The 22,238-nt window shown below is 38.4% G+C and overlaps 5 protein-coding genes across 11 annotated transcripts; 1 reads left to right on the top strand and 4 right to left on the bottom strand.

Moving 5' to 3' along the window:
* On the bottom strand, nucleotides 7-2,120 carry LOC104730111 (serine/arginine-rich splicing factor RSZ22). Of its 2 annotated transcripts, XR_758381.1 has the most exons (7): nucleotides 1,988-2,120; nucleotides 1,712-1,813; nucleotides 1,525-1,613; nucleotides 1,163-1,412; nucleotides 917-1,051; nucleotides 611-753; nucleotides 7-401 (listed from the first exon to the last, which is right to left on the bottom strand). XR_758381.1 is itself a non-coding variant. In XM_010449216.1 (6 exons), the coding sequence occupies exons 2-6, from the start codon at nucleotides 1,798-1,800 to the stop codon at nucleotides 717-719; spliced, it is 600 nt and encodes a 199-aa protein (XP_010447518.1). In that variant the 5' UTR covers nucleotides 1,801-1,813; nucleotides 1,988-2,120; the 3' UTR covers nucleotides 412-716. The 2 variants fall into 2 exon arrangements, 1 of the variants encoding a protein (XP_010447518.1); XM_010449216.1 differs by lacking the exon at nucleotides 7-401 and having other exon boundaries at nucleotides 412-753.
* On the bottom strand, nucleotides 2,320-12,384 carry LOC104730110 (nucleoporin nup211-like). 5 transcript variants are annotated; one of them, XM_010449211.1, is made up of 10 exons: nucleotides 12,122-12,384; nucleotides 11,663-11,795; nucleotides 10,641-11,310; nucleotides 4,853-10,503; nucleotides 3,979-4,762; nucleotides 3,249-3,904; nucleotides 3,028-3,163; nucleotides 2,845-2,926; nucleotides 2,627-2,746; nucleotides 2,320-2,537 (listed from the first exon to the last, which is right to left on the bottom strand). In XM_010449211.1, exons 2-9 carry the CDS (start codon nucleotides 11,711-11,713, stop codon nucleotides 2,644-2,646), a joined length of 8,133 nt encoding a protein of 2,710 aa, XP_010447513.1. In that variant the 5' UTR covers nucleotides 11,714-11,795; nucleotides 12,122-12,384; the 3' UTR covers nucleotides 2,320-2,537; nucleotides 2,627-2,643. The 5 variants fall into 5 exon arrangements, with proteins under 5 accessions (XP_010447513.1, XP_010447514.1, XP_019089421.1 ...); XM_010449212.1 differs by having other exon boundaries at nucleotides 4,853-10,492; nucleotides 10,645-11,310; XM_019233876.1 differs by having other exon boundaries at nucleotides 11,663-11,791.
* Nucleotides 12,593-13,458, bottom strand: LOC104730109. Its single transcript, XM_010449210.1, has 2 exons — nucleotides 13,133-13,458; nucleotides 12,593-12,932 (listed from the first exon to the last, which is right to left on the bottom strand). The coding sequence occupies exons 1-2, from the start codon at nucleotides 13,427-13,429 to the stop codon at nucleotides 12,804-12,806; spliced, it is 426 nt and encodes a 141-aa protein (XP_010447512.1). The 5' UTR covers nucleotides 13,430-13,458; the 3' UTR covers nucleotides 12,593-12,803.
* On the top strand, nucleotides 17,637-19,260 carry LOC104730107 (probable WRKY transcription factor 11). 2 transcript variants are annotated; one of them, XM_010449209.2, is made up of 3 exons: nucleotides 17,637-18,404; nucleotides 18,701-18,826; nucleotides 18,929-19,260. In XM_010449209.2, exons 1-3 carry the CDS (start codon nucleotides 17,746-17,748, stop codon nucleotides 19,110-19,112), a joined length of 969 nt encoding a protein of 322 aa, XP_010447511.1. In that variant the 5' UTR covers nucleotides 17,637-17,745; the 3' UTR covers nucleotides 19,113-19,260. The 2 variants fall into 2 exon arrangements, with proteins under 2 accessions (XP_010447511.1, XP_010447510.1); XM_010449208.2 differs by having other exon boundaries at nucleotides 18,698-18,826.
* LOC104730106 (probable splicing factor 3A subunit 1) lies at nucleotides 20,250-21,421 on the bottom strand. The gene has a single exon (XM_019233875.1). It carries the CDS (start codon nucleotides 21,402-21,404, stop codon nucleotides 20,595-20,597), a length of 810 nt encoding a protein of 269 aa, XP_019089420.1. The 5' UTR covers nucleotides 21,405-21,421; the 3' UTR covers nucleotides 20,250-20,594.

Here is a 22,238-nt window from a genome sequence, read left to right as displayed (position 1 = left end):
GTCGACGATGATGATGAACCAAGCCATGTAGGGATCCACAATCGTGGTTCAGCTTTTCCCATAGCAGGCCATGCAACTAAATGACGATGTTTCATTTCAGAAAGATATAGAAGCAAATGATGATGCTTCATCGCAAGCCTTGCAACTAAATGAAGATGCGTCATAGCAGAAGAGTAGAGAAGCAAACAGATAAGCAATGAAGATGCTTCATAGCAGGTTGAGCAACTAAATGAAGATGCGTCATAGCAGAAGAGTAGAGAAGCAAACAGATAAGCAATGAAGATGCTTCATAGCAGGCTGAGCAACTAAATGAAGATGCTTCATAGCAGAAGAGTAGAGAAGCAAGCAGATAAGCAATGAAGCAGTAGTAGTAGTAGTAGTAGTAGTAGACCAGAAGAAACCTCGACAAAGTGGAAAAAGACAAGAAACACATAAGCATTTAGCAGAATTTTCCAAACAAAACATTAAGTCTTTAAGAAACAAGGTACGAAATCATTCTTTTTTACCTACGGATAGATTAGATACACGAATACGTACACTCCATAACCAAATGAAAAAGTAGCAAGCTTTTATCCAATCCAACCACCTAAAACTTATATTAAATTCTTACTGAAATTCATAGATGATATCAATTTCTCTTAGGCTCTCTCATCTTCCCTTCCAAAGCAAGTAGTACTTCTCGATCATCCCACAAACTCGTTATCCAGCAAAACAACTCAGCTCCTGCTTCTGCGTCTATCTTTCAGTCCATTTCTGTAGATACAAGAACAGTAGGTTGAATAGGACACATTGACTAATGGTAAAAAAGGCCAAAAGGCCATAAATTCAATATCCATGTCAAACATCAACTCAATCGCATATCAATTGACTGAAAAAACACTGATTATTGTATATAGAATTGAGAAAAGAAGTTTACCCATTAGCATATGGCACTTCCTCACGTGCTCTGTATGGAGGTGGTGATCTACTGTAGCTGCGACCACGAGGAGGAGGTGGGGAAGGACTGCGGCGCCTTGGAGGAGGGGGAGATCTTGCACGAGGGCTGTAACTCCTGAAACCAGAAAACAACATGTTATAGTTAAAACTAATCTGTTCACAGAAGAAGCTAGATCGCTTTGATTTCAATTGCGCATAAGGTAATAAAACTAGAAGCACAACTGACCTCCGTCCATAGCTTGGGCTCCTTCTGTATCTTGGACTGCGACTACGGCTCCTGCTGCGACGCCTCCCAGTGCCGCCACCACCACCACGGTTACGGCATTCACGAGCAAAGTGACCAGGCTCACCACACTCATAGCACTTCAAATCAGAACCACCGCGACCACCACGGTCACCTCCACGGTCACCACCACGGCCACCACCTCCGCGTTCACCTCGGTTGTGAGACTGTTCAACCCTCCAGCCATTCTTGCCTATCCATTATCACAATACAAATGTCATATTTTATCTAAAGATATCTACACAGAAAATAATAACTTCCTAAAGAATAAAGCAGAACTGAAAGAATGTGAATGAATGCATTACCATCTACACCACGGATGGCATCACGGGCATCCCTAGGATCTTCGAAATCAAGAAAAGCGTAACCAGGTGGTCTACGAGCAACCCAAACACTGCACACACAATAATGAAACATTAAGAGAAGTTCAAAACAGATACTTAACATCAAAAAGTTTCAAAATTGTACTAGTACTAACTGATCGATTAGTACCTCCTGATAACTCCATAGACACGGAACTCATCCTCGAGTTCACGCTCAGTAACTCGCGGGTCCAAGTTTCCAACGTACACACGTGACATCTTCTTATATAACCTGTCAATAGCACACAAAAACTGTTCATATTAAAAGGATTTGAGCAAGGAACACACACAGCCTCTAGATCTAAGAAGGGACCCGTTGAAGTTCAACAGATCGGATTAAACAAAAACGAAGCAAAGAATGAAATTAAGAGCGAGAAGAGAGAAAGAAACTTGGCGCGAGACCTACCTCGCGAGATAAGAACCGAAAGATTCTGAGCAGCTCTGACTCTATGAGACGACGAGAGGAAAAAGAATTGTTTGAAGTGGGGAGAAAACTAGGGTTTCTGAATCTGAAATTGACGAAGACACTTCCTTCTTTAGGGGTTTGTAAGCGCGTCAACTTTAACATAAACAGTAAAGCCCAAATTTCATGTTTTGGGCCTAAACTTTGATACTGTAATTGGGCTTGACACAGGCCTTTTCATATCAATTTTATAAAAAATGGTTCTTTTTAGCTTATATTTTTACCCTATTTTTATTCTGGTAAATGTGATGCCTTGTATTTTTAAAAAGTGTAAATGTAAATAGAAATAGCAGTTCTACTCTATAATCTTTTCCAACAGCTAACTACGATCTTTCTTATTCGTTCGTAAAGCCAAGCAGCTTGTGATTCGGATCAATAAAAATGGCTAAACCACAATTTGCTTGGTAGCTAATCAATGAATAAAGGACAATAAACAAAAACATATAGTGAAGACAACACACCACTTTGAGCCCATGCTATACCGATAAACCAGCTGCAAAGATGTAATAAAAACACTTATTAGAGCTTAGAAAAGGAAGCTACTGTTTTGTGACTTGGGAAAAAGGTCAGTAATGAGCTTACGAAATTGGAAGTTTTGGTTAGACGACGAAAGCAGCCAGTAGAGCATGCAATATCGCCCAGTAAATCATGATTCCTAACCGTAAGGCAGGTTGTCTCATGAGCGTCCGATCACAAGAGACCCTGACAAAGAAACCAGAAAAAAACAGAATCCCTTTTTGTTAATCATAGTTTGCAAATTTTTAAATTGAATGAGATCGATGAATGGAAAAGAGGCTGACCATAAACCATCGATCATGTTAGTGAGGGGTCTTGTGAATCTAGGAATGATTCTCGACGTAGACATTGATCTGAAACCATGAGCTAAAAACGCAGCCATACAAAATATACAAATGGGGATGTTACTAAGAGAATGTGTAGCGATTTACTAAAGTACTAAATATTTAGGGACAAGTTTAGTTTACCTTTATCATCATCTTCTTCTAAGCTACCACTTTGATCAGCTTGATCTGCATCTATACTAATGGCCACTTGGTCGTTGTTCCCTTTACGCAAACTCCGGACTTGCGATGGGACCGGTGTTTTCGTCCACTTGTTTATCTGCAATACCCAAAAATAACCCCGAAATCAAAAATTTATAGGCATCTGGAATGGTGTAACTATCCCCAACAGGATCAAAGCTTACCAGAGGTTCCACTTCAACAATCTCTGACGTCGGGCTTGTTGACATGTTTGGTTGGGATTCTTTCTCATGTAAGAATTTTTCAAGAGTTGCTTCTTTCTGTCTGAGCTCAGCCACTCTACTCCTCTCAGCCTCAAGCAATGCGTCCTTGCTTTGTCCAACTAACCGTAATTCGTCTACTTCAGATAGTATAGATGCAATCCTTTTCTCAAGTGTCTCCATGTAGTGGTTTATGTGACTCTGCGCATCAGTGGAAGGTGAATCTTCTAGACCAAGTAGCAAAGCTATCGTGTCAAACCAAGAAAGTACAGTTTGGATATCTTCTGAATCTCTCTTAATGTCCATCTGAGAAGCAGCAAGAGCTTCATTGGTGCACCTAGTGACTTCTTGTCTTAAGAAAGAAACCTCGGTATCTCGATCTTGCACTTGCTGTTGAAGTTTCTCGATTTCAACGAGAAGATTTTCAGAGAGATGGTGGAGCTCATCGAATTTATCCACAGTAATTGATAGCTTTTTGGAAATCTTCCCACGAGAAGCTTCAGCTTTCTGCAAATCTAAGTTCTTCTGTTGCACTTCCTGTTCTAATTCTGTAACCCTGTGTTTTAGATCCTCCATCTGAGACTCTTCCTCGTCAAGCGCTTGCATAAATGCCTCAATTTCTGCAGCAAACAATAACGTATTAGCTGATCTGTGCGGCAGTGGAAAAGCAAAAGTTTCAAATTGAAATACTGACCTTGGTCTTTTGCAGTTACAACATCACTAAGCGATGTGACCTTCTCCTGTAATTCTGAGTGTGATGTCTGCCGTGCTTGCAGCTCTTTAACTCTCTCCTTCATAGAATCCCGTTCCTGAACCAAAATGCCCAGCTGGTCTTGCATGTCACGCATCCGGGCACTGGTAGATTGAAGATCTTCTGCAAAAATTTTAGCACCAGCCTGGGCTTCCTTAACTTGACCCACAAGTTCATTGCACATCCTATCATTTTGGATGTCCTTTTCGTGTAACTCCCTTTGCAAATTGGTGATGATTACCTTCATCTCCTTTTCATTTCTCTCCACAGCCTCAGCATTTACAACAACAAGCTCCTTAACAGCTGACGATAGCCTATTTACCATGGACCTGACAGATTCCATGGACGAATCCTCATCTACTTGATGGAGACCCATATTGAAATTGTCATTTCCAACAAGTTCGGCTTTACGGTTTTCAATTTCCATCAACACACTAGAACATGCTTTATGAAGCAAGGCAACTCTTTCACCCAGAGCAGCAATTTCTGACTCCGTTCCTTTTCCGATTGACTTAAAAACGGTGTCCAGACTGTTGCATACAATATTAATCTGGTCGTGCCATGATGTCAAGTGCTTGCTTACATTCTCTTCAAGATGGCTAACATCATCCACAAACTGATCAAGGTTTTGTGAGAGAGAACCACAAATTTCGGTAATGTTTCCACCACTTGAAATCTCATGCAAGTTGTTGTTAGACCAAGCAGCACTCAAGCGTGAAAAGATTTCCTAGGCAGAGAGGGGAAAATTTAGGAACAGTCAGTGGCAGAAAAATTTAGAACGTACACCATGATAAGCTGTTGAAAGGATCTAAAATACCTTTTCTACGAAATTCCCAGAACCGAGCTGCGGCCAGCCAGACAAATTAGTACCAGTTTGCTTCGCACATGATTCCATATTTGCCTTCAGATGATGCAGAAACTCCATATCCATAGTGAAAATATCAGCTAGGCAACTGCTGGTACCTGCGAGTATTTTCTTTAGAGAGTTCACACTAGTTCCGAAGGACAGCAGTTGACCATAAAGCTTCTTCTTTTCTTCACTGTTGACTGCTGATAAGTTTTCAAAATGTGATTTTTCAGCCTCTGCTGCATCCTTCTCCTTGGAAAGTTGCTGGATTTTATCTGTACATTTCGATAGCCCCTCTTGCAGACTATCGTTTCTCTCCTGAACCTCGTCCAACTCGGCAAGTAGCAACTCAGCTGCTCTTCTGGATTTTCTCGACTCCTGCTCAGCAGAAGACATGGCTGTACTCATATTTTGAAACAGTTGTGAGATACGTTGAAGCTTCAGAACTGGATCATTTCTGTCCCCTTCATCACCAATATCAATGCTATTCAACACATTCAACGTCATGCTCAATGTACCACTTCGTTCCTGCAGTAAATTTTCTGTTTCTTCCAAATGACTTTTCAACAATTGGCACTCAGACTCTAGGGCTTCTACCCTTACAGTGTAAGATTCCAACTCCCTAACTTTATTTTCATTCTCTAAGAGTATTTCATCTCGGTTGATAATCTCTGATTTCAGGCGACCAAGCTCAGCGTTCAACTCTTCAATAGTTTGCTTCAGGCTATCCCTTAGTTGGACCAACGCTTTCCCTTTCCTAACAGCTACATTTAATTTCTCTCTTGCAGAGGCTGATTTCTGCTCTTCTTCTTTAAGAAATTCCTGCAATTCTACTATTTTCTTATCAAGTGCCTCATTTTCAGCAACCAAGGATTGTTGTTTTGCCATGTATGAATCTCTTTCTTCCCTTGTCAGCTTTTGAACATGCAGTGCTTCATCCAGATCTTTAGTTAAGGAAGCTACATCAGGTGTCTCTACTACGGTTATGTCTCTACTTGTTGCTTCAACTATCAATTCAGGATGGTGCCCATGAGAAGTTGCTTCATCTGAACCCAATGACTCTCCACTTCTAACATCAGCATTTGATGGACGAGTTTCACAGACTTTGTCATCTCTTTCAGCTTTTAACATATTCTTATAATAGTCTATCAGCTGTCTCAGCAGTCCATCCAAACTCTCAGAATTACTTGCCAAAGCCAAATTCTGCAAGCCATCTTCCTGGATAACATCATTAATCACGTACCTCAAATTCAATAGCTCTCCTTCAATAGTCTGAAGATGTTCTTCATTCCCAAGTTTCTCAACTAGTTTTCCATGCAAATCATTCACTTGATTCTGCAGTTTCTCATTCTCAACTTCAAGGTGACTGGCCCTCCCAGTAAGACTCTCATGATCACCATTCAAACTTTCCAGTCTTTCAGAAAGATTCACCCTCTCATTAACACACGACTGAAGATTTGCCTCGACATCAAATACTTGCTTTTGTGAGACTTCCAAATCAGCACTTAGTGATTGACAATAGACTTCAAGGTTATCAATCTTTTGTTGGAGAGTATCCCTCTCATCTGTAGCCTCCGATATTGAAGTTGCAAGCCATTCAATCTTGTTTTCCACTTCCATGGACTGTAGCTGTGGAGGCATATCAATATTCTCGAGGAGTTTTTCCCATTTCTGTACCAAGGTATTCCTTTCCATCAAGGACTGCTCGAGCATTTCATTCTGTTCAGCCAATCCATAAAACTTCCCTTTAAGCTCCTCAAACTTGATCCTTAAGTCATCCTCAGAACTTGTGCCAGTTTGTACATCCTCCCGCCAGGGCTCCGAGATAGCAAATCCCGCACCGCCATCAGAACTCTTCTGATCCCAATCAGAGGGACGCAAAGAGTTGCCGTTAGCTGATCTTGCTAACCACTCCACCTTTTCCAATATATCTCGAGCATGAAAATGCTCTGGGAGATCCAAATCTTCCAAAATTTCTTCAATTCTGTGAAGCAGAGAGTCTTTGAGAAGAAAAGATTCCCGCAGTGCAGTAGCTGAGTTTCGGATGTATGAAAGCTCAGATTCTAATGCTTCCACGCGTTCACCTGCCTCCGTATAGGTCTTAAGTTTTGCTTCAACTTCCAGAAGCCTTGAGTCCTTCAAATTCAATTCCTCTGAGCACTTCTGTAGTTTAGCAGAGGTTTCGGCCAATGACTGCTTGACATTGTCACGCTGAACAATCAAACCTTTTCCTTTAGCAACAGCTATGCTAAGCTTCTCTCTAGTCGATAATAACCTCTGCTCTGATTGTTCACATTCATTAGATTTATCTTGTAACTCAGATTGTACAGCCACAAGCGACTCCTCTGCGTGGGTTAAATTTTCCCTGAGACCACCTATTTCCGATTTATGATGCAGTAAACTCTCCTGGATCTCCATCAACTCATTCTCCTTAGCCTCTAACTGTTTTCTGAGGAGATGAGCCAATTCCTCAGTCTCTATAAACTTCTGAACAAGTTGGGAAACAAGAAACTCCACATGTGAACTAGGAGATTCAGAACTAATTCCACTTTCAAGTTCCAGAACACCCTCAACCTTCCCAACTAACTCTCGAAGTGAAGTGGAATGAAGGCTTTGCTGCGCCAGTTCCTCCATATCGTTTGATTTACTCGACAAGTCCGACTGTAGCTTATCAATCACAGACCGAAGTTCAAGCCTCTCAGAAAGAATATTTCGCACAGCCTCCATCAGATTCTCAAAACTACCATCCTTAAAAGGATCAGAGACAGCTACATTTTCAACTTCAAGATTGGCTATTTCCTCTGACCCACATGATTCAGTAAACAATTTTGTCAAATCAGCATAGATCTTCTGCATTGAAGAAGCTGCAAATTCATTCTTCTCAAACAGAGTACTGAAACTCTGCTTCAATTCCTCATATTGGTTTGAGGTGGACTCATGCTTCGCATAAGCAGCTTCAAGTTTTGCCTCCAGATCGTCAATCACCTTTACAGCCATATCAATAGAACCAGATATGCGCTTGCTCATATCTAAGCCAACAGAAGCTTCAGAAGTGCCAGATCTGAGTAGACGATCATCAAGCCTCACAACTGCTTCACCAAATTCAGACATCAATGATGTCAATTCATGTTCTAGCATCATTGCTCTCTCAGATTCATCCTGCAAGGCCACTAACTGTTCTTCCATTGAGGACAAAAAGCTACTTAAAGTCTGCTGTAAGTTTTCCAGCTGAATTTCAAGCTCATCGATTCTTAGTAAGCAAGAACTCAGCTTCTTATTGAGCTCCGTGTTTTCTACACCGATACTACCATTTCTTAGCTTTAATGATTCACAAAGAAGTTCAAGTTCATGGTTTCTATGTTGCAGCTCATATGAATAATGCTTCAGAGCTTCAAATGAAATTTTACTCTCAATACTATCTGCCTCCAGAACATCAATGTGATCCTGCTGAGATGCGAACTCAACATTTAACTCCTTGAGTCTTTGATTTGTCGATGTCCTGTCATCACTTAACTGGTTGAATTGTATACCAGCCTCCTTAGCATTCAAGAGTAACTGAGCAAGCAAGCCTCTCAAACTTCTAATCTGCACATTCACAGATACATATTGATCTCCTTCTGATAGATCATCACTTAACTGTGCTTTTTCCGATTCCTGTTCTTCTGGTTTCTGCTTTGACTCAAAAGCTTGAATCAGTTTTGATACTGCTGGTGTAGCACCCTTATCGCTAGATTTACTCATTGAAGAATCAGCAAGGATCTGCTTAATTGCCTCTTCAAGGTTCTGAACCATTTTCTCCCCCTTATCCAGATTCTTCTTCAAGGCAGAAAACTCAGACGTCTCTTCCATCACCTCTTCCAAATTTGTATATAGCGCATTTTCAAGGAATGATGCGGTCTGTTTACTAACCCCGACTTCTGAACTTTTCTCAAGTTTCTCAGAAATTTCCTGATTGATCAATCCTGATGCATCCTCGTTACCAATGTCTACCATTCTAGCTTTTTCTACCATAATGCTGCTAGTAAGAGATGTATTTTCTTCAGCCAATTTATCGAGGCGCGCTATTGCTTCTTTTAACTCAACTTCTAGATGAGTCCGCTCTTTTTGTACAGTTGACGTACGCTCTTGAAGAGTAAGAAGTTCATGCGTAAGTTTATCATTTTCCTCAACCAAATGTTCCTTTTCCCCTTGAAACTTCAAGAGCTTATTATTCAACAAAGAATATCCTTCTTTTAGATTGGAATACTCGGACAATAAATAAGTCTCCGAGATCAGATGTGCACTCAGTTCCAGATGTGCTTTCTCATTTTCTTCCCTGAGACGTAGGTTGTTCTCATCAAACTTAGTCTGCTGGCCTGTCAATAAAGAAAGCGTCTCCTTTATGTTTAAATTTTCCACCTCTTGCAGGGTGGCCAACGTCTTACAATTTGCCAATTCTTCCTGTAACTTTTCTGCCTCACCCAATAAACTATATTTATCATCCATAAGATTCATCTTCTCATCTTTCAGTGGACCAATAGTATTTTCCAATTGCTCAACTTCTGCCTTTAGTATGGCCGCCACGTTCTTGCAATTGTTTAACTCAGACGAAAGATGCTCAATCTCATAGTTCTTGGATTTTTTTTCTTCAAGAAGTTCCTTTTTCTCATCATTCACGGAAGAAATGGCTGCAACCAACGTATCATTCTCCACCTGAAGATTGATGAACTTTTCTTTCGCCTCAGATAGATCCAACACGGACTTTTCTAGGCTAAGCTGCAATTCATTCATCTTAGTAGTGAAATCCTCCACTTGTGCTTCTGTAGCAAGAAGCTTATTTTCAAGCTTCTCATTTGACCTTGTGGCAGCATATAGTTTAGACTGGCACTCTGATAGTTCCTCCACAAGAGAGTCATTTCTCTCTGTCACCGCATTATATGATGTACGAAGCTGTGATATTTCAGCTACCAGTTGGTTATGTTGATGATCAAACTCGTTTTGTAGATGAGACTGTTCCGTGAGTTGCACATGGAGTATATCTTCCATGGTACTCGAAACAAATAGTTCTTCTCTTAATCGCTCCAAGGAACTTGTTCCTGGCTCATTACTGGAAGCAGCCTCTCTTGCATTGCACAAAATTTGATATTCATCTTGTCCAAGTCCTCGTACAATATCCACAAGCTGTAAGAAGCTGACTGAGCGGCCTTCGTGAACATGAGCAACGGAAACGTCACCAGATAGATTCAATGTGTCGAGTTTACGAGGTTCCTCATGGCTCGAAACTTCAGATAGACTGACGCTCTCAGGCAATTGCAGCTGACTAGCCATATGTGCAACCGAGCCTTCCTCAGGTTCAGCAGAAAGCACGTGATCTCTGTTATTAGGAAAATGAATAGATGTTTCTGGTTTTTCTTCATTAAGCTCTGCAGCTTCCCTGATCTGTTGGCTTCTAATATTACCACTTATTCCATCTAGTTGAACTGAATCAAGTGTAACTGAGGATCCCTCTGAAAAGTGTGAAGGGGAAGCAGATGCTGGATCGCTTGTTTGCCTTTCTTCAGTTGCAATCTTATCCACACCTGCCTTTGCAAGTGATTCAGAAAACTGCTCCATGTGTGAACCATCTTCTTCCTGCATTTCCCCTACCGAGAAACAAATGAGAATTGAATTACACATCAAAAGGTCGAATGCAATAAACCTAACCTCTTTACCCCTATCAAAGAAAAAGTAATAAAGAAACTGATTGAAGAGAGAAGCATGAAGAGAAGGAGAGAACAACCTACATCAGTTACCTGATCTCCCCTTGCACGAATCAAGGAAACATCAGGAATATATTCATGGAGAGAGGATGGCTGATGTGGCTTTTCCACACTCCCAGACCCACTTTCAACTTCAACTCTTTTCCCTTCACCTATGTTTCCAGAAGCAGCAGAGATTTCGTCAACATTAATAGATGCATCGTCATGTATAACTCCCTTCTCAGAATCAGCAGGGTCAGATGTCAGAGAATCTACTGTGCCATCCGTTCCACTGTTGACAGACTTGATATTCTCTTCTTCAGTGGATAATGATATACTGATATCATTTTCAGAATTAACTACTTCTTTTCTCACTTCAGATCCATCATCAGACGTGGTATTTACTGGCTGAGGCGGATCAGGTTCTGATGCTGAACCATGGACAGAAACATTTTCGTGAGCTTCTGCATTTGCAGAAGTTTGTGGAGAATCAACAACCTCCTCACCAACGTTCACATGAGATGTAGCTCCTCCTGCAGCCTCATGGGACGGAGCTTCTGCCTCATCACTGACAGCACTTGTTTCAGGTTTACGCTCATGCTTCTCAGATTTACCAGATTTTTTAGAGGATTTTCCTTGGCTTGTACTGCCTTTCGAGTCCTTTTTCTGATCAGTGCCTTTGTCAGCCTTCTTTTGACGAAATTGTTGAAGCTGAAATAAGGTAAACAAAAAAAAGCAATTAACACACATCCCATCCAAATGTTTCTCTGTCTGTATAAATCAAAGCAGGACAAGTAATCAATTATAGACAAGTTGGGTAAAATTGGGTGAAATAACTTAACATCTTTTTTTACTAACAATAAGAAAGAGCATGATATCAAAATAACTTAACTTCTAGAAACCAGGCTATCAAGTTTTCCTCCTAAACTATAAACTTAAGACGATAAACACAGCAGAAGGAAATGAAACAGTAGAACACCTCTCTCTTCTTACTGACATTTAGTGATAATTAAAAATATCTACACAATTTCAAAGAGGTAGGTTTAAGGACAGCGAAGCTAACCTTCTGACGCCCAGCAGCAAGTGGATCGCTACGATTCTTTTTCTTGTCCATTTGATTCACTCTGGTCTTGTTCCCACAATGACTATTCGTGAATCAGCACAAATTCTGGATCATCATGGTTCTTGCCTCCTGCCTGACGCAAGATAAACATAAAAAAAACAACAAAAAAACTGAGCTAATGTAAGATATTACAGAGCACCGACACAATATAGTGGTTTAGAATAATGAACAACACAGATCAAAACCCAATTCGCATAAAAAGTATCAATAACAGACACAAATTGTGCAGAGATATCAATATCCAGATTCAATAGTTTTACACACTCCATTGATAAAACAAGACGGAAGCTAAAAATCCAAACCCATGATCCAAAAGCCGCAATAAAATATCAAATTCCACAAACAACAAGAAAAATCGATAAATACGCTATAAATTAACGAAACTGAGCTAAAGCATACCCTCGATCCGTAGAAGAGAATACTCAAAGGGAGACTGAAATCAACTTTGAGCGTTAATCTCCTTCCCGTAGAACAAATTGCTTGAAAACACCTATTATGTACGTAGGTCGTTTTCTCCTTAGATCTAACGCGAATGGCGTTTAGCTGGTGTGTCTCGGTCGTTTGGAAAAGGAGAAAAAAAAAAACAACCAAAACTGCTAAAGATGAAAACACCACGACGCGATTCAACCTTACACAGACGTCGATTTGAAGCGAGACGTGAAAAATTCCCCAACACTACTCTTCTCAAAAGTTAACAACAACAAGACAGCTCAATTTGGGCCTTAAAAGCCCAATCAACACCTAGATGATTTCTAATGTAGGTAATACCAAATGCACCCTTATATTTTTCCATATTTACAAATCTACCGCTAGAAGTAAGTTCAGAGCCATCAACAGAGGAGGAGGAAGACATAGAAATTTACTCAGAACTTAAATCGGCAATGAGCAGCATTTGATTGATATTAATCATCCGTTTTTTTATACATACGATCAAACAATATTGTAATACCAGTAAGTACAACTATAAATGGGACAAAAGAAGGCTACAAAGCTTACATCCTTATACAAAACACAAGATGTATTACAGAGACGACAGGATCATTGAAGAATCTATAACAAGATGTTTATGTGTGTTAAACACTTAAACTTCACGTTTAGGCCGGTTACGTGTTCGTTGAAGCACAGGTTCTTGAATCACATCGTCCAGTGACATGTCACGTTCACCATTCTCCCCATTTTCTGCTCCTTTTATCGCTTGGTTCAACGCAATCTATACACCAAACCAAATGACACGGTAATGGTATCAATCTACTCAGTAACAACACTTAAGCCCTGCCTATATAAGAACGCATTGGTGATTTCTCTTAAATTCTAAGGATGCCATAAATTCAAATAACTTTTAACAAATTCAAAACTCTAAAATCGAATCGAATGAATTAGATATGGTGAGTTAGGAAACGGCGATCTTACATCCTCGAGGAAATCTTCGTCGAGCTTATCAGCGATTTTGATTGAAGTGAAGACAGTCGCAGCGATAAGAGTAGCAGGGATGGCGAACGCGAGCAAGTAGCTACTCGTGCTCGGTCCTGCCCGCGTCACAACAGAACAGTCTCTGATTTTCCGGGTAAGACTTAATCCCCCGGCTCCTCCGCCGCAGAAATTGTTTGCCGGCGGTGATAATAGCGGCTGAGAGGAAGAAGAAGAAGAAGACGCGGAGAAGATTGTTTGTGTGGGTTGCATAGGGATAGAGACGAACACTCTCGCCATTATTTTCTTCTTCTTCTTTTTTGTTTCTGTTGATTTGGAAGCAGACGATAAGGATACTCATATCGGGTCGGGTATATCAAACCGACCCGATTATAATAATCTGAAAACTTGTCCAATGGGCTTACTTGTACTAGGCCCATTAAACTTCTCAAACCTAATCGAACCTTCCATGATAGCGACATATATTCGTCTTCGTTTTATTTTGTGTGGGAGATATGATAGCATATGGAGCATGTTTTATATTTTTATCGACTAGAATCAAATCTTAGCCAAGTTGTCTAATTGATTCGAATATTTATTTAATAAGTTTTCTCTTAATCTATCTAATTGCATATATTTATGATTTATCACACAAAAGTCAAGCAATATAGATTTTTAAAACTCTCTTTCGTGGCCTAATAAATTATTTGGATACTCCATTAAAATTGGATGACCTATCTTTATGTGCTTCGGTTTGGAATTTTTTGGATTCACCCCTTGTATATAGGAGTATAAAAAAAAAGGGTATATATTTCGTTTTCCAAGACCACCATGTGCTGCAGTGCTGGTTCTTGTTTATACTTTATACATTAAAGCAAAATAATTCGACACCCAACGTTTACATCCAAAATATACGTTAAACATTAATAATAGAACAAACATAATATAACATATCTAGTTGAAGTCCACATTGGATTCCACTCTCGTTTTACTTCTTTTCATTTACATATTCTTCCTTACGGCTTTGTATAAGTAACATATGCATACCATTGCCATAACCTACAAGTCTAGAACATGCATAGTAGCAAGTAGCAACCCATATTAATTAAACTGCGATTTATAATTATAAAACAAAACTAATAGAACTACAAATATTTAGTTATTTTCATCAATTTTTGTTTATCATTTTATATTTCACTTTTAATGAAATATGATCTTTAGTTATTTTCTAAAAACTGTTCTTTAGTTATTTTCTAAAAACTGTCAATATAAGTAGTGCTAAAATATCGACAGTAATAACATGATTAGTAAAAAGATATGAGAATACTGTAAATCAAAACGTAAAGATTAAGATAAAGAGCCATTTATTTCTCAAATGCGTGTTAAATCCGTGTGTGCTTATCAGCTTATGAATAGCCAGTCAATGTTTATAGAATAAATCCATTATGTTTACGTTGACTTCTCATCGATCAGAAAGTTTAAAAAACATTCGGCCCTCAAACCTTCTCTAAGACAATTGGTTCAATAATTAAAGACAGGTTCCCATTCGAATTGTATCAGACTATCAGTATATTATAGAATAAATCATGATCGAATTTATATATTCCTTCTTTTCCTTCAGTAAGAAATCTTTTAAAAAAACTCCACTAACTTCAGTTAGGAATCAAATAATCTTAAGATGCATGTAAAAAATTAGTATAGAGTCAATTAGATATTTGACAAGATTTGATAAATAAATTAGAAAGATAGTAATTACTAATTCGATATATTATTTGCTTATGGCGTATTGGCAACATTATCTTAAATCAAAAGCTTTAAATTATAATTATATTTACTAAACTAGTTGACACGTAAAACCTAAAAATAACGCATGTAACTTTATTACTTCAAAATTTGTTATGTAACTTCAAAATTTGTTATGTAACCAAAAGTATTTAAGTCTTATTTTGTTTGTATTATTATTACTTCAAAATTGTTATGTACACTTTATTATGAAGCACAAACAGTCAATTATTAATACGAAGCTTCTATCAATATTCCATCGTATTGTAAATAACCACCCATAATCAATACAATACGTAAGGTTGTACGTAGAGATACCACATGCAATTTAACGAACACGTTTCTTCACTTGCTTATCCCTTATCTATTAATAGAGAAGCATTTTTTAATTACAGAGAGCTCGAAGCATATTTTAACGTGGTGGTTAAATGACTACAAATAGTTTTAATTTATATAATGATTTTTTTATAAAAAAATGCTTCAGAGAGTTCGAAGCATATTTTAGTAAATAAACCTCATTAATTATACTACTATAGATTTAAATCAAAATTCATTACATAAATTAAAACTATTTGTAGTCATTTAACCACCACGTTAAAATTCTTTTTTACATTCAAATATATATTTCACGAGTGAAATTTATTTTTACATAAAATAGTCGTAAATTTGAATAATAATAAAAAATTAGTTATATATTTTGTTTTATACAAACGAATCTTAAATCTCAAATAATAATTTTCCTCATATTAATTTTATTTAAATCAATTTATCCGTACTATGTGCGGATTGTTTACTTAGTTATAATATATTAAAAACCCAAGAACAACAAAAAAATTGGGGATGAATAAAATTTTCATTCGTTTGTCAAGGTAATTAAAAAACGAAAAGAAAAAAGATGCTTGCTTTATTTCATCGTATTTATTACAGTACAACAGATTTTTCCCGGTATACAGATATACCTAGAATATATAGAACCAAAATAAGTTTTATTTGTTGTTTCTTTCTTACAAATAACTCTATTCGTTATCTGTTCTGAATCTTCTGATTTCAGTTAACCAAGCAAACATTGATCCGGACGGAAAAAAAAGAGATGATCCAAACAAGATACCATTATACCATAACACATATTGACACACATAAAGTAAAGGATGATCATGGAGTCATTTTTGTAAGCATATATAGATAATAGACGTGCACGACAATAATAATACAACTCGATAGTTCGGGTCAACTAACCCCATGTTATAATTTAATCGTTGACAAAAGGAAAGTGTTTTAAAATAACAACAACCCATGGCTTCTTTCTTCTCCACCCATAGCCATTAACACGTTACACAACACGTTCTATTTTTTTTTCAATAAGTTAGAGATTTTTAAGCTGATGTCCAGATTAATTCCCAAAACATAATAAAAAAACAAGCTTTCACTAATTTATCAATCTGATGCTTTTCCTAATGTTTGTTTTCCTAAATACATTTTTTTTTTTTTTGTAAGAAACGGGACAGCTACCTATACCATCAATACATAACAAAGTCGACACGTGACAAGAACCTAAATAGCTGGCTGGAGATTATTGTTTTAGGCTCATAAAAATTAGTCAACACTAGCATCCACAGATCCACCGTTGGATCTATCTTTATAAGAATCTAATGGTTCGTATAAGAGTTAACGGGACCACCCGGTTAACGAGGTGGTCAAATAGCGAAATAAATGAATAATCTTTTCTTATAGCACAGTGCTACTTTATAATTTTAAATAGACTAAGCTTTTCCCCATCCTTTGTCGTATTTATTATTGTTAATCGCTGTTCTAGTGGACTTTTAAATATCTCTTAGTCAAACCATTATTGCTAGTATTATAACTAGTATGAATTCTTTCACAATATCTGTAGAATAAATTAACTAATTAAGGTGTTCGCTTTGTGATAATTGTCAAGTGGAAGACTGTTTCTAGAACTAATTAAGGGTTAGCTTAACTACTGTAGTAAAGAAGTAAAAGTCTTAACACCAAATCTTTTACTAGTAGTTGTTATGGAATCGAACAAACCCCCAAATAAACATGGTCATCACTTTTTATTATATAGGCAACCTATCAAATTACTTAATTCTGAATCTATAGTTGACAAAACACGAAAAGCCCTCTAGAATTTGAAAGAACACAGAAGATTCAAAATGAAACAAACATAAAATATTAATAATAATTGAAAACTACAACAACAAAAACAAAAAGTCAAATGTACCCATTATTATTTATTAAATCAATCATCCATGTCTCGTTGACAACTCTCTTCCTAGTTCCTTCTGTTGTCCTCAACCAAATTCCAGCTGGTCCTCTTTTTCCTCTAGATGAATCATTGACAAAATTTGTTCAAAATATAAACAATTCGATGAAGCTCATTTGTTTGTTAAATTTAAGATAATCATGAATATTTTGTTTTAAACAATTCGATGAAGCTCATTTATTTGTTATTTAGGGTTGAGAGAAAAAAAAATATCTTGAATATGAAGGAAACGATAAAATTCAGATGCCAGGGTAAGGGGACCCCAGTAACATCGAAGTTGAGGAGACCAAACTTTGATTTAAATATTTTGTTGCTTTATTCCATGGAAATACTCAACTCAATCACAGCCGTTAGATCAAAAACCTTCCCAATGGTTTGACTAAAATAAAATAAAAAAAATCTGACCGGGTCACCTCCCCTTCTCCCTCCTTTTCCCCATATATCACGCCATCATCCCTCTCTCTCTTTTCTCATCCATCTTCTTTATTCTTCTTCTTCAACGGAGAGACTAGCAAAAACATAAGTACAGTAGCAAAAGAAAGAAAAGATCATCATGGCCGTCGATCTAATGCGTTTCCCCAAGATAGATGATCAAACGGCTATCCAAGAAGCTGCATCACAAGGCTTACAAAGTATGGAGCATCTGATCCGTGTACTCTCTAACCGTCCTGAACAACAACGCAACGTTGACTGCTCCGAGATCACTGATTTCACCGTTTCTAAATTCAAAACCGTCATTTCTCTTCTTAACCGTACCGGTCACGCTCGGTTTAGACGTGGACCGGTTCGCTCATCCGCCGTCGTTTCTCCTCCTCCTCCTCCTCCACTCCCTCAGATCGTTAAACCTGCTCCGATTGTTACTCCTCAGCCGTCGAGCTTCGTTCATTCGAATCAGCCGAGCGTGACACTCGATTTCTCTAAACCGACCATCTTCGGTTCCAAATCCAAAAGCTCCGAGCTGGAATTCTCGAAAGAAAACTTCAGCGTCTCTTTAAACTCTTCCTACATGTCGTCGGCGATCACCGGCGACGGAAGCGTCTCTAACGGGAAAATCTTCCTCGCCTCTGCTCCTTCGCAGCCTGTTACTTCCTCCGGTAAGCCACCCTTAGCCAGTCATCCTTACAGAAAAAGATGCCTCGAGCACGAGCACTCCGAGAGTTTCTCCGGCAGAATCTCCGGCTCAGGTCACGGAAAATGCCATTGCAAAAAAAGGTATTGTTACGTTTACGTTACGTCACCCACCTGTCGCTTTAACAAACTATACTCAGTGACTTTTATTTAATTTCGTAATATTCAACCCTTTATTTGAGTTGACTATTACTACCCTTGCTATATCAATCATTTAATTAAATCAATAATAATTCAATTAGGTAAACCGTAAACATTATTCCCGGTTTAGATTTTAGCTTGCCGACAATAAACTAGAGACTTGTTTGACCGTCGACTTTTAATTTTATTTGTTGTTACGTTAATTAATAGTTTGTTATATTTTAATTTTAATGAAGCAGGAAAAATAAGATGAAGAGAACCGTGAGGGTACCGGCGATAAGTGCAAAGATCGCCGATATACCACCGGACGAGTACTCGTGGAGGAAGTACGGACAAAAACCGATCAAAGGCTCACCACACCCACGGTAACTATCCTACACCCAGTCTACTACTAATCCACCACCGTTGATATGATTAATTTAATCGCGAGATCTAACGGTGTTTATTTTTTGTTATGATTGATACAGTGGTTACTACAAGTGCAGTACGTTTAGAGGATGTCCAGCTAGGAAACATGTGGAACGAGCGTTAGATGATCCAGCAATGCTGATTGTTACGTACGAAGGAGAGCACCGTCACAACCAATCCGCGGCGATGCATGAGAATATTTCTTCTTCAGGCGTTAATGATTTAGTCTTTGCCTCGGCTTGACTTTTGTAATTTTATTTTATTTTTTTGAGTACTTTTAGATGGATTGGTTTGTAAATTGTTTTTTCTTTTAACTAAGAAATATTAAAATTAGAGATAATTAGTCGTGGTTGTTCATGTTTAATACTACTAGTACTATGGTTGATGATTAGCAGATATGGGTATTAGGTAGAGCCGTAGAGGTTATGATATTAATTGCGTACCAAATGATATAGACTTATGTTCGTCGTTTTCATTTCATAATTCATTCTTTTGTTTGTTCTATTCATACAACTATGAGCTGGTGGCCGTTGGATTGTTTATTTGTTTTCGAAAGTAAGTTGACTAAAAGGGATGAATGATTACAAAAGTCAATGAATACTTAATGCTGTTAGTTGGGTTCTTGTGTTGGGTAATGAATTTGAGTTTTCTAAATAAATGTGAATTCCAAAAGACAAGTTCTGTGGGTCAACTAAAGTAGTTTTATGCCGTCTGAACTTTGACAATCGTTTTCTATTTTTCTCGTGCTAAATTACCATTTGTTCTCACCGACTGACTTGTTTTTTAAATATGAAATATCATGGTTTGACCATTTCCTATGTTTACATTTCAACATCGATCCATAAGATGAACATTTTGGCACCATGTAATGTATACAAATTTAGAGATGGACAAGTTCTTGCTATATTAATGGGAACGAAATACTCATATATGTTTTTTAATGAGACAAAAGTTTCAGTTTCTAGTTAGGAAGGAAACTCCAAGACCATTACTTCTTGTCCAACCAACAAAATATAGGATACACAATCAATTACATGTATATATACAACGACGACCACACCAAATCATGTGGTACAAAATGAGACGGATGAGAAATGTTATTAATGTACTTAATTTGGTCAACTAATATGAATTCGTTTATTTTCTATTTGGTTGGTGTCATTCGTTTGATCAACAAAGTCCAATGAAGTGAAAAGAAACTATTCACTCCTTTTTATGTGAGCGGAAATATTTGTTTGTATTGATTTACATAACAATTAAACGTTTTCATCCTAAGAAAACGCAATTTCAGTTCAGCTACATTTGATCAGGAGTATTTAATGTTAAAAATCCAAAAAAAAAATCCTCTGTCTATGATGGATATAAGCACACACACATCCATCAAAAACAGAAACAAAACTTGGAAAAAAATGGTGAAGGCTTTAGATGTCTCCTTCTGTCTTAGCCGTGCATTGACAAGAGGCGACAATTAAAAGGCAACCCATACATAGACTACATACGTCTTCGTACCGGCGTCAACTCCATACGACAACGAGTTCGACGACCCATCTCTTCATGTGGACGTCGACGACTGCAAGCTGCTGAAATACGGAGACAAGTCATGTTCAAAGCATAGGCAAAGGAAGACTGAGAACTCATATTGTGGTCAAAATTTGGAAAAACAAAAAGCTGAATCATACATAACAAGTGAATGTGAATCAACTAAATATAATCTCTTATCTAAATCTAATATCGATATACATGCTTACGTCTCTTTGCCTCTCGTTCCTCGGGTCGTGGAGTTTGCATCATCCTCCTTGAACGCCCACATCTCAGCGGTGGTACTCGGTTCATTATACTAGAAATGGGTTCAGATGGTGGCATTAACGCAGAATACTCAGCATCCTCCTCGGCAGCAAAATAGTCAACACCACTCACAAAAGCATGCATATTGATATTTGCTTCGCCATCCTCATTTAGCTTCTCCAATTCAAGACGGTCTAAGAAATCCGAAACAGAAAAAACATCATCGTAAGGCTCTAATACTCTGGAATACGCATCAACAGCAGCGTTATACAAACTGAAGTTGCGACTAGTTGGCTCCATAAACTCAAACTCAGGTTTCGTAACCACTTCCTTCATCAAACCCGGACAAATACGCACCCCATAACGCGCCACATACAGAGCTGTGAACTTCATAATACCAACCTGTTTGAGTGTCATCCTGCCCTTATATGCATATGGAAAACTGTACATACGTCTTGGTACATCACCTTGACTCTGAGCAGAAACCGGAATTCTCAGTCGGTGCTGCATATGTGTTAGCTGGCTGATCATCTCTGAGGGGAGCAGAGGTGGTAACATGGTTTCAGAGTAGTCCGAAACTCCCATGTGAGAAAAACAGTCAACACCAACCACAAAAGCATGCAAATCAATCACAGCCGCCTCCACTCCCTCCTCCAGCCTCCTCAACTGAAGAAGGGTAAAAAAATCGTCAAGAACGGTCTTTCTACAAGCATCACCCTTCTTCAGCTTTTTGGAACATATCAATACCATGGAATACACAGCACAGAGCCCAAGGAAAAATCTGTGCCGGCTATCGTCACGCTGCAAGAACTCAAACAATGGGTCCCGTACGCACTCTCTCCTTTAAAGCTTTCAAAAAGCCGGACCCAAACCGTGCCTTGAACTGCGCTGTGAGCTTCATAATAACAATAGTCTTGAGTGTGATACCCATTGCGGGGATTCCAAACCTACCGCATGGGATTAGTCGAGGAGGAACACTCTTCTTATTAACACCAAAATGTATGTAGTCCTTACTACGACCCTGGAATCCCAGTGGAAGCTGCACAAGCATATCAGGCTTCATGATCATCATTGAAAGGCGTTGAGGAAGTGGAAACGTATCAGAATAAAAATCAATATCTATGTGAGAAAAACAGTCGACACCAAGAACAAAAGCATGCAAATCAACCATAGCCGCCTCCACTCCCTTCTCCAGCATCTCCAACTGAAGAACGTGAAAAAAAGACGAAACAACACGGGTCTGCACATGATGCTCACTCAGCTCTTCGCAAGGCACTAATACTCTACTATACATACTCTCAAAGATATAGTAAATATTGTACCTGATCTCAGTTGGATCCATAGACTCAAACCGGGGCCACCACGAAGACGACTTAAAAAACAGAAACTCAAACAGAGGATTCATAGCCACTCTCATCATCAAAGCCCGGAGAAAATACTGGTCATACCGCGCCACAAACATTGCAGTGAGCTTAATAATACCAAGCTCCTTGAGTGTGATCCTTATAGGAGGAGGCCCAAGATTAGTTTCTGCACACTCGTGAGTAGCTGACGCATCAGGTTTGACATCCTGATCAGTTCCAA

The sequence above is a fragment of the Camelina sativa genome, chromosome 12 (genome assembly GCF_000633955.1).
Source record: "Camelina sativa cultivar DH55 chromosome 12, Cs, whole genome shotgun sequence".
Classification (NCBI taxonomy): domain Eukaryota; kingdom Viridiplantae; phylum Streptophyta; class Magnoliopsida; order Brassicales; family Brassicaceae; genus Camelina; species Camelina sativa.
The sequence above is the reverse complement of the archived record's forward strand: the minus strand, read 5'-3'. Positions and strand labels throughout refer to the sequence as shown.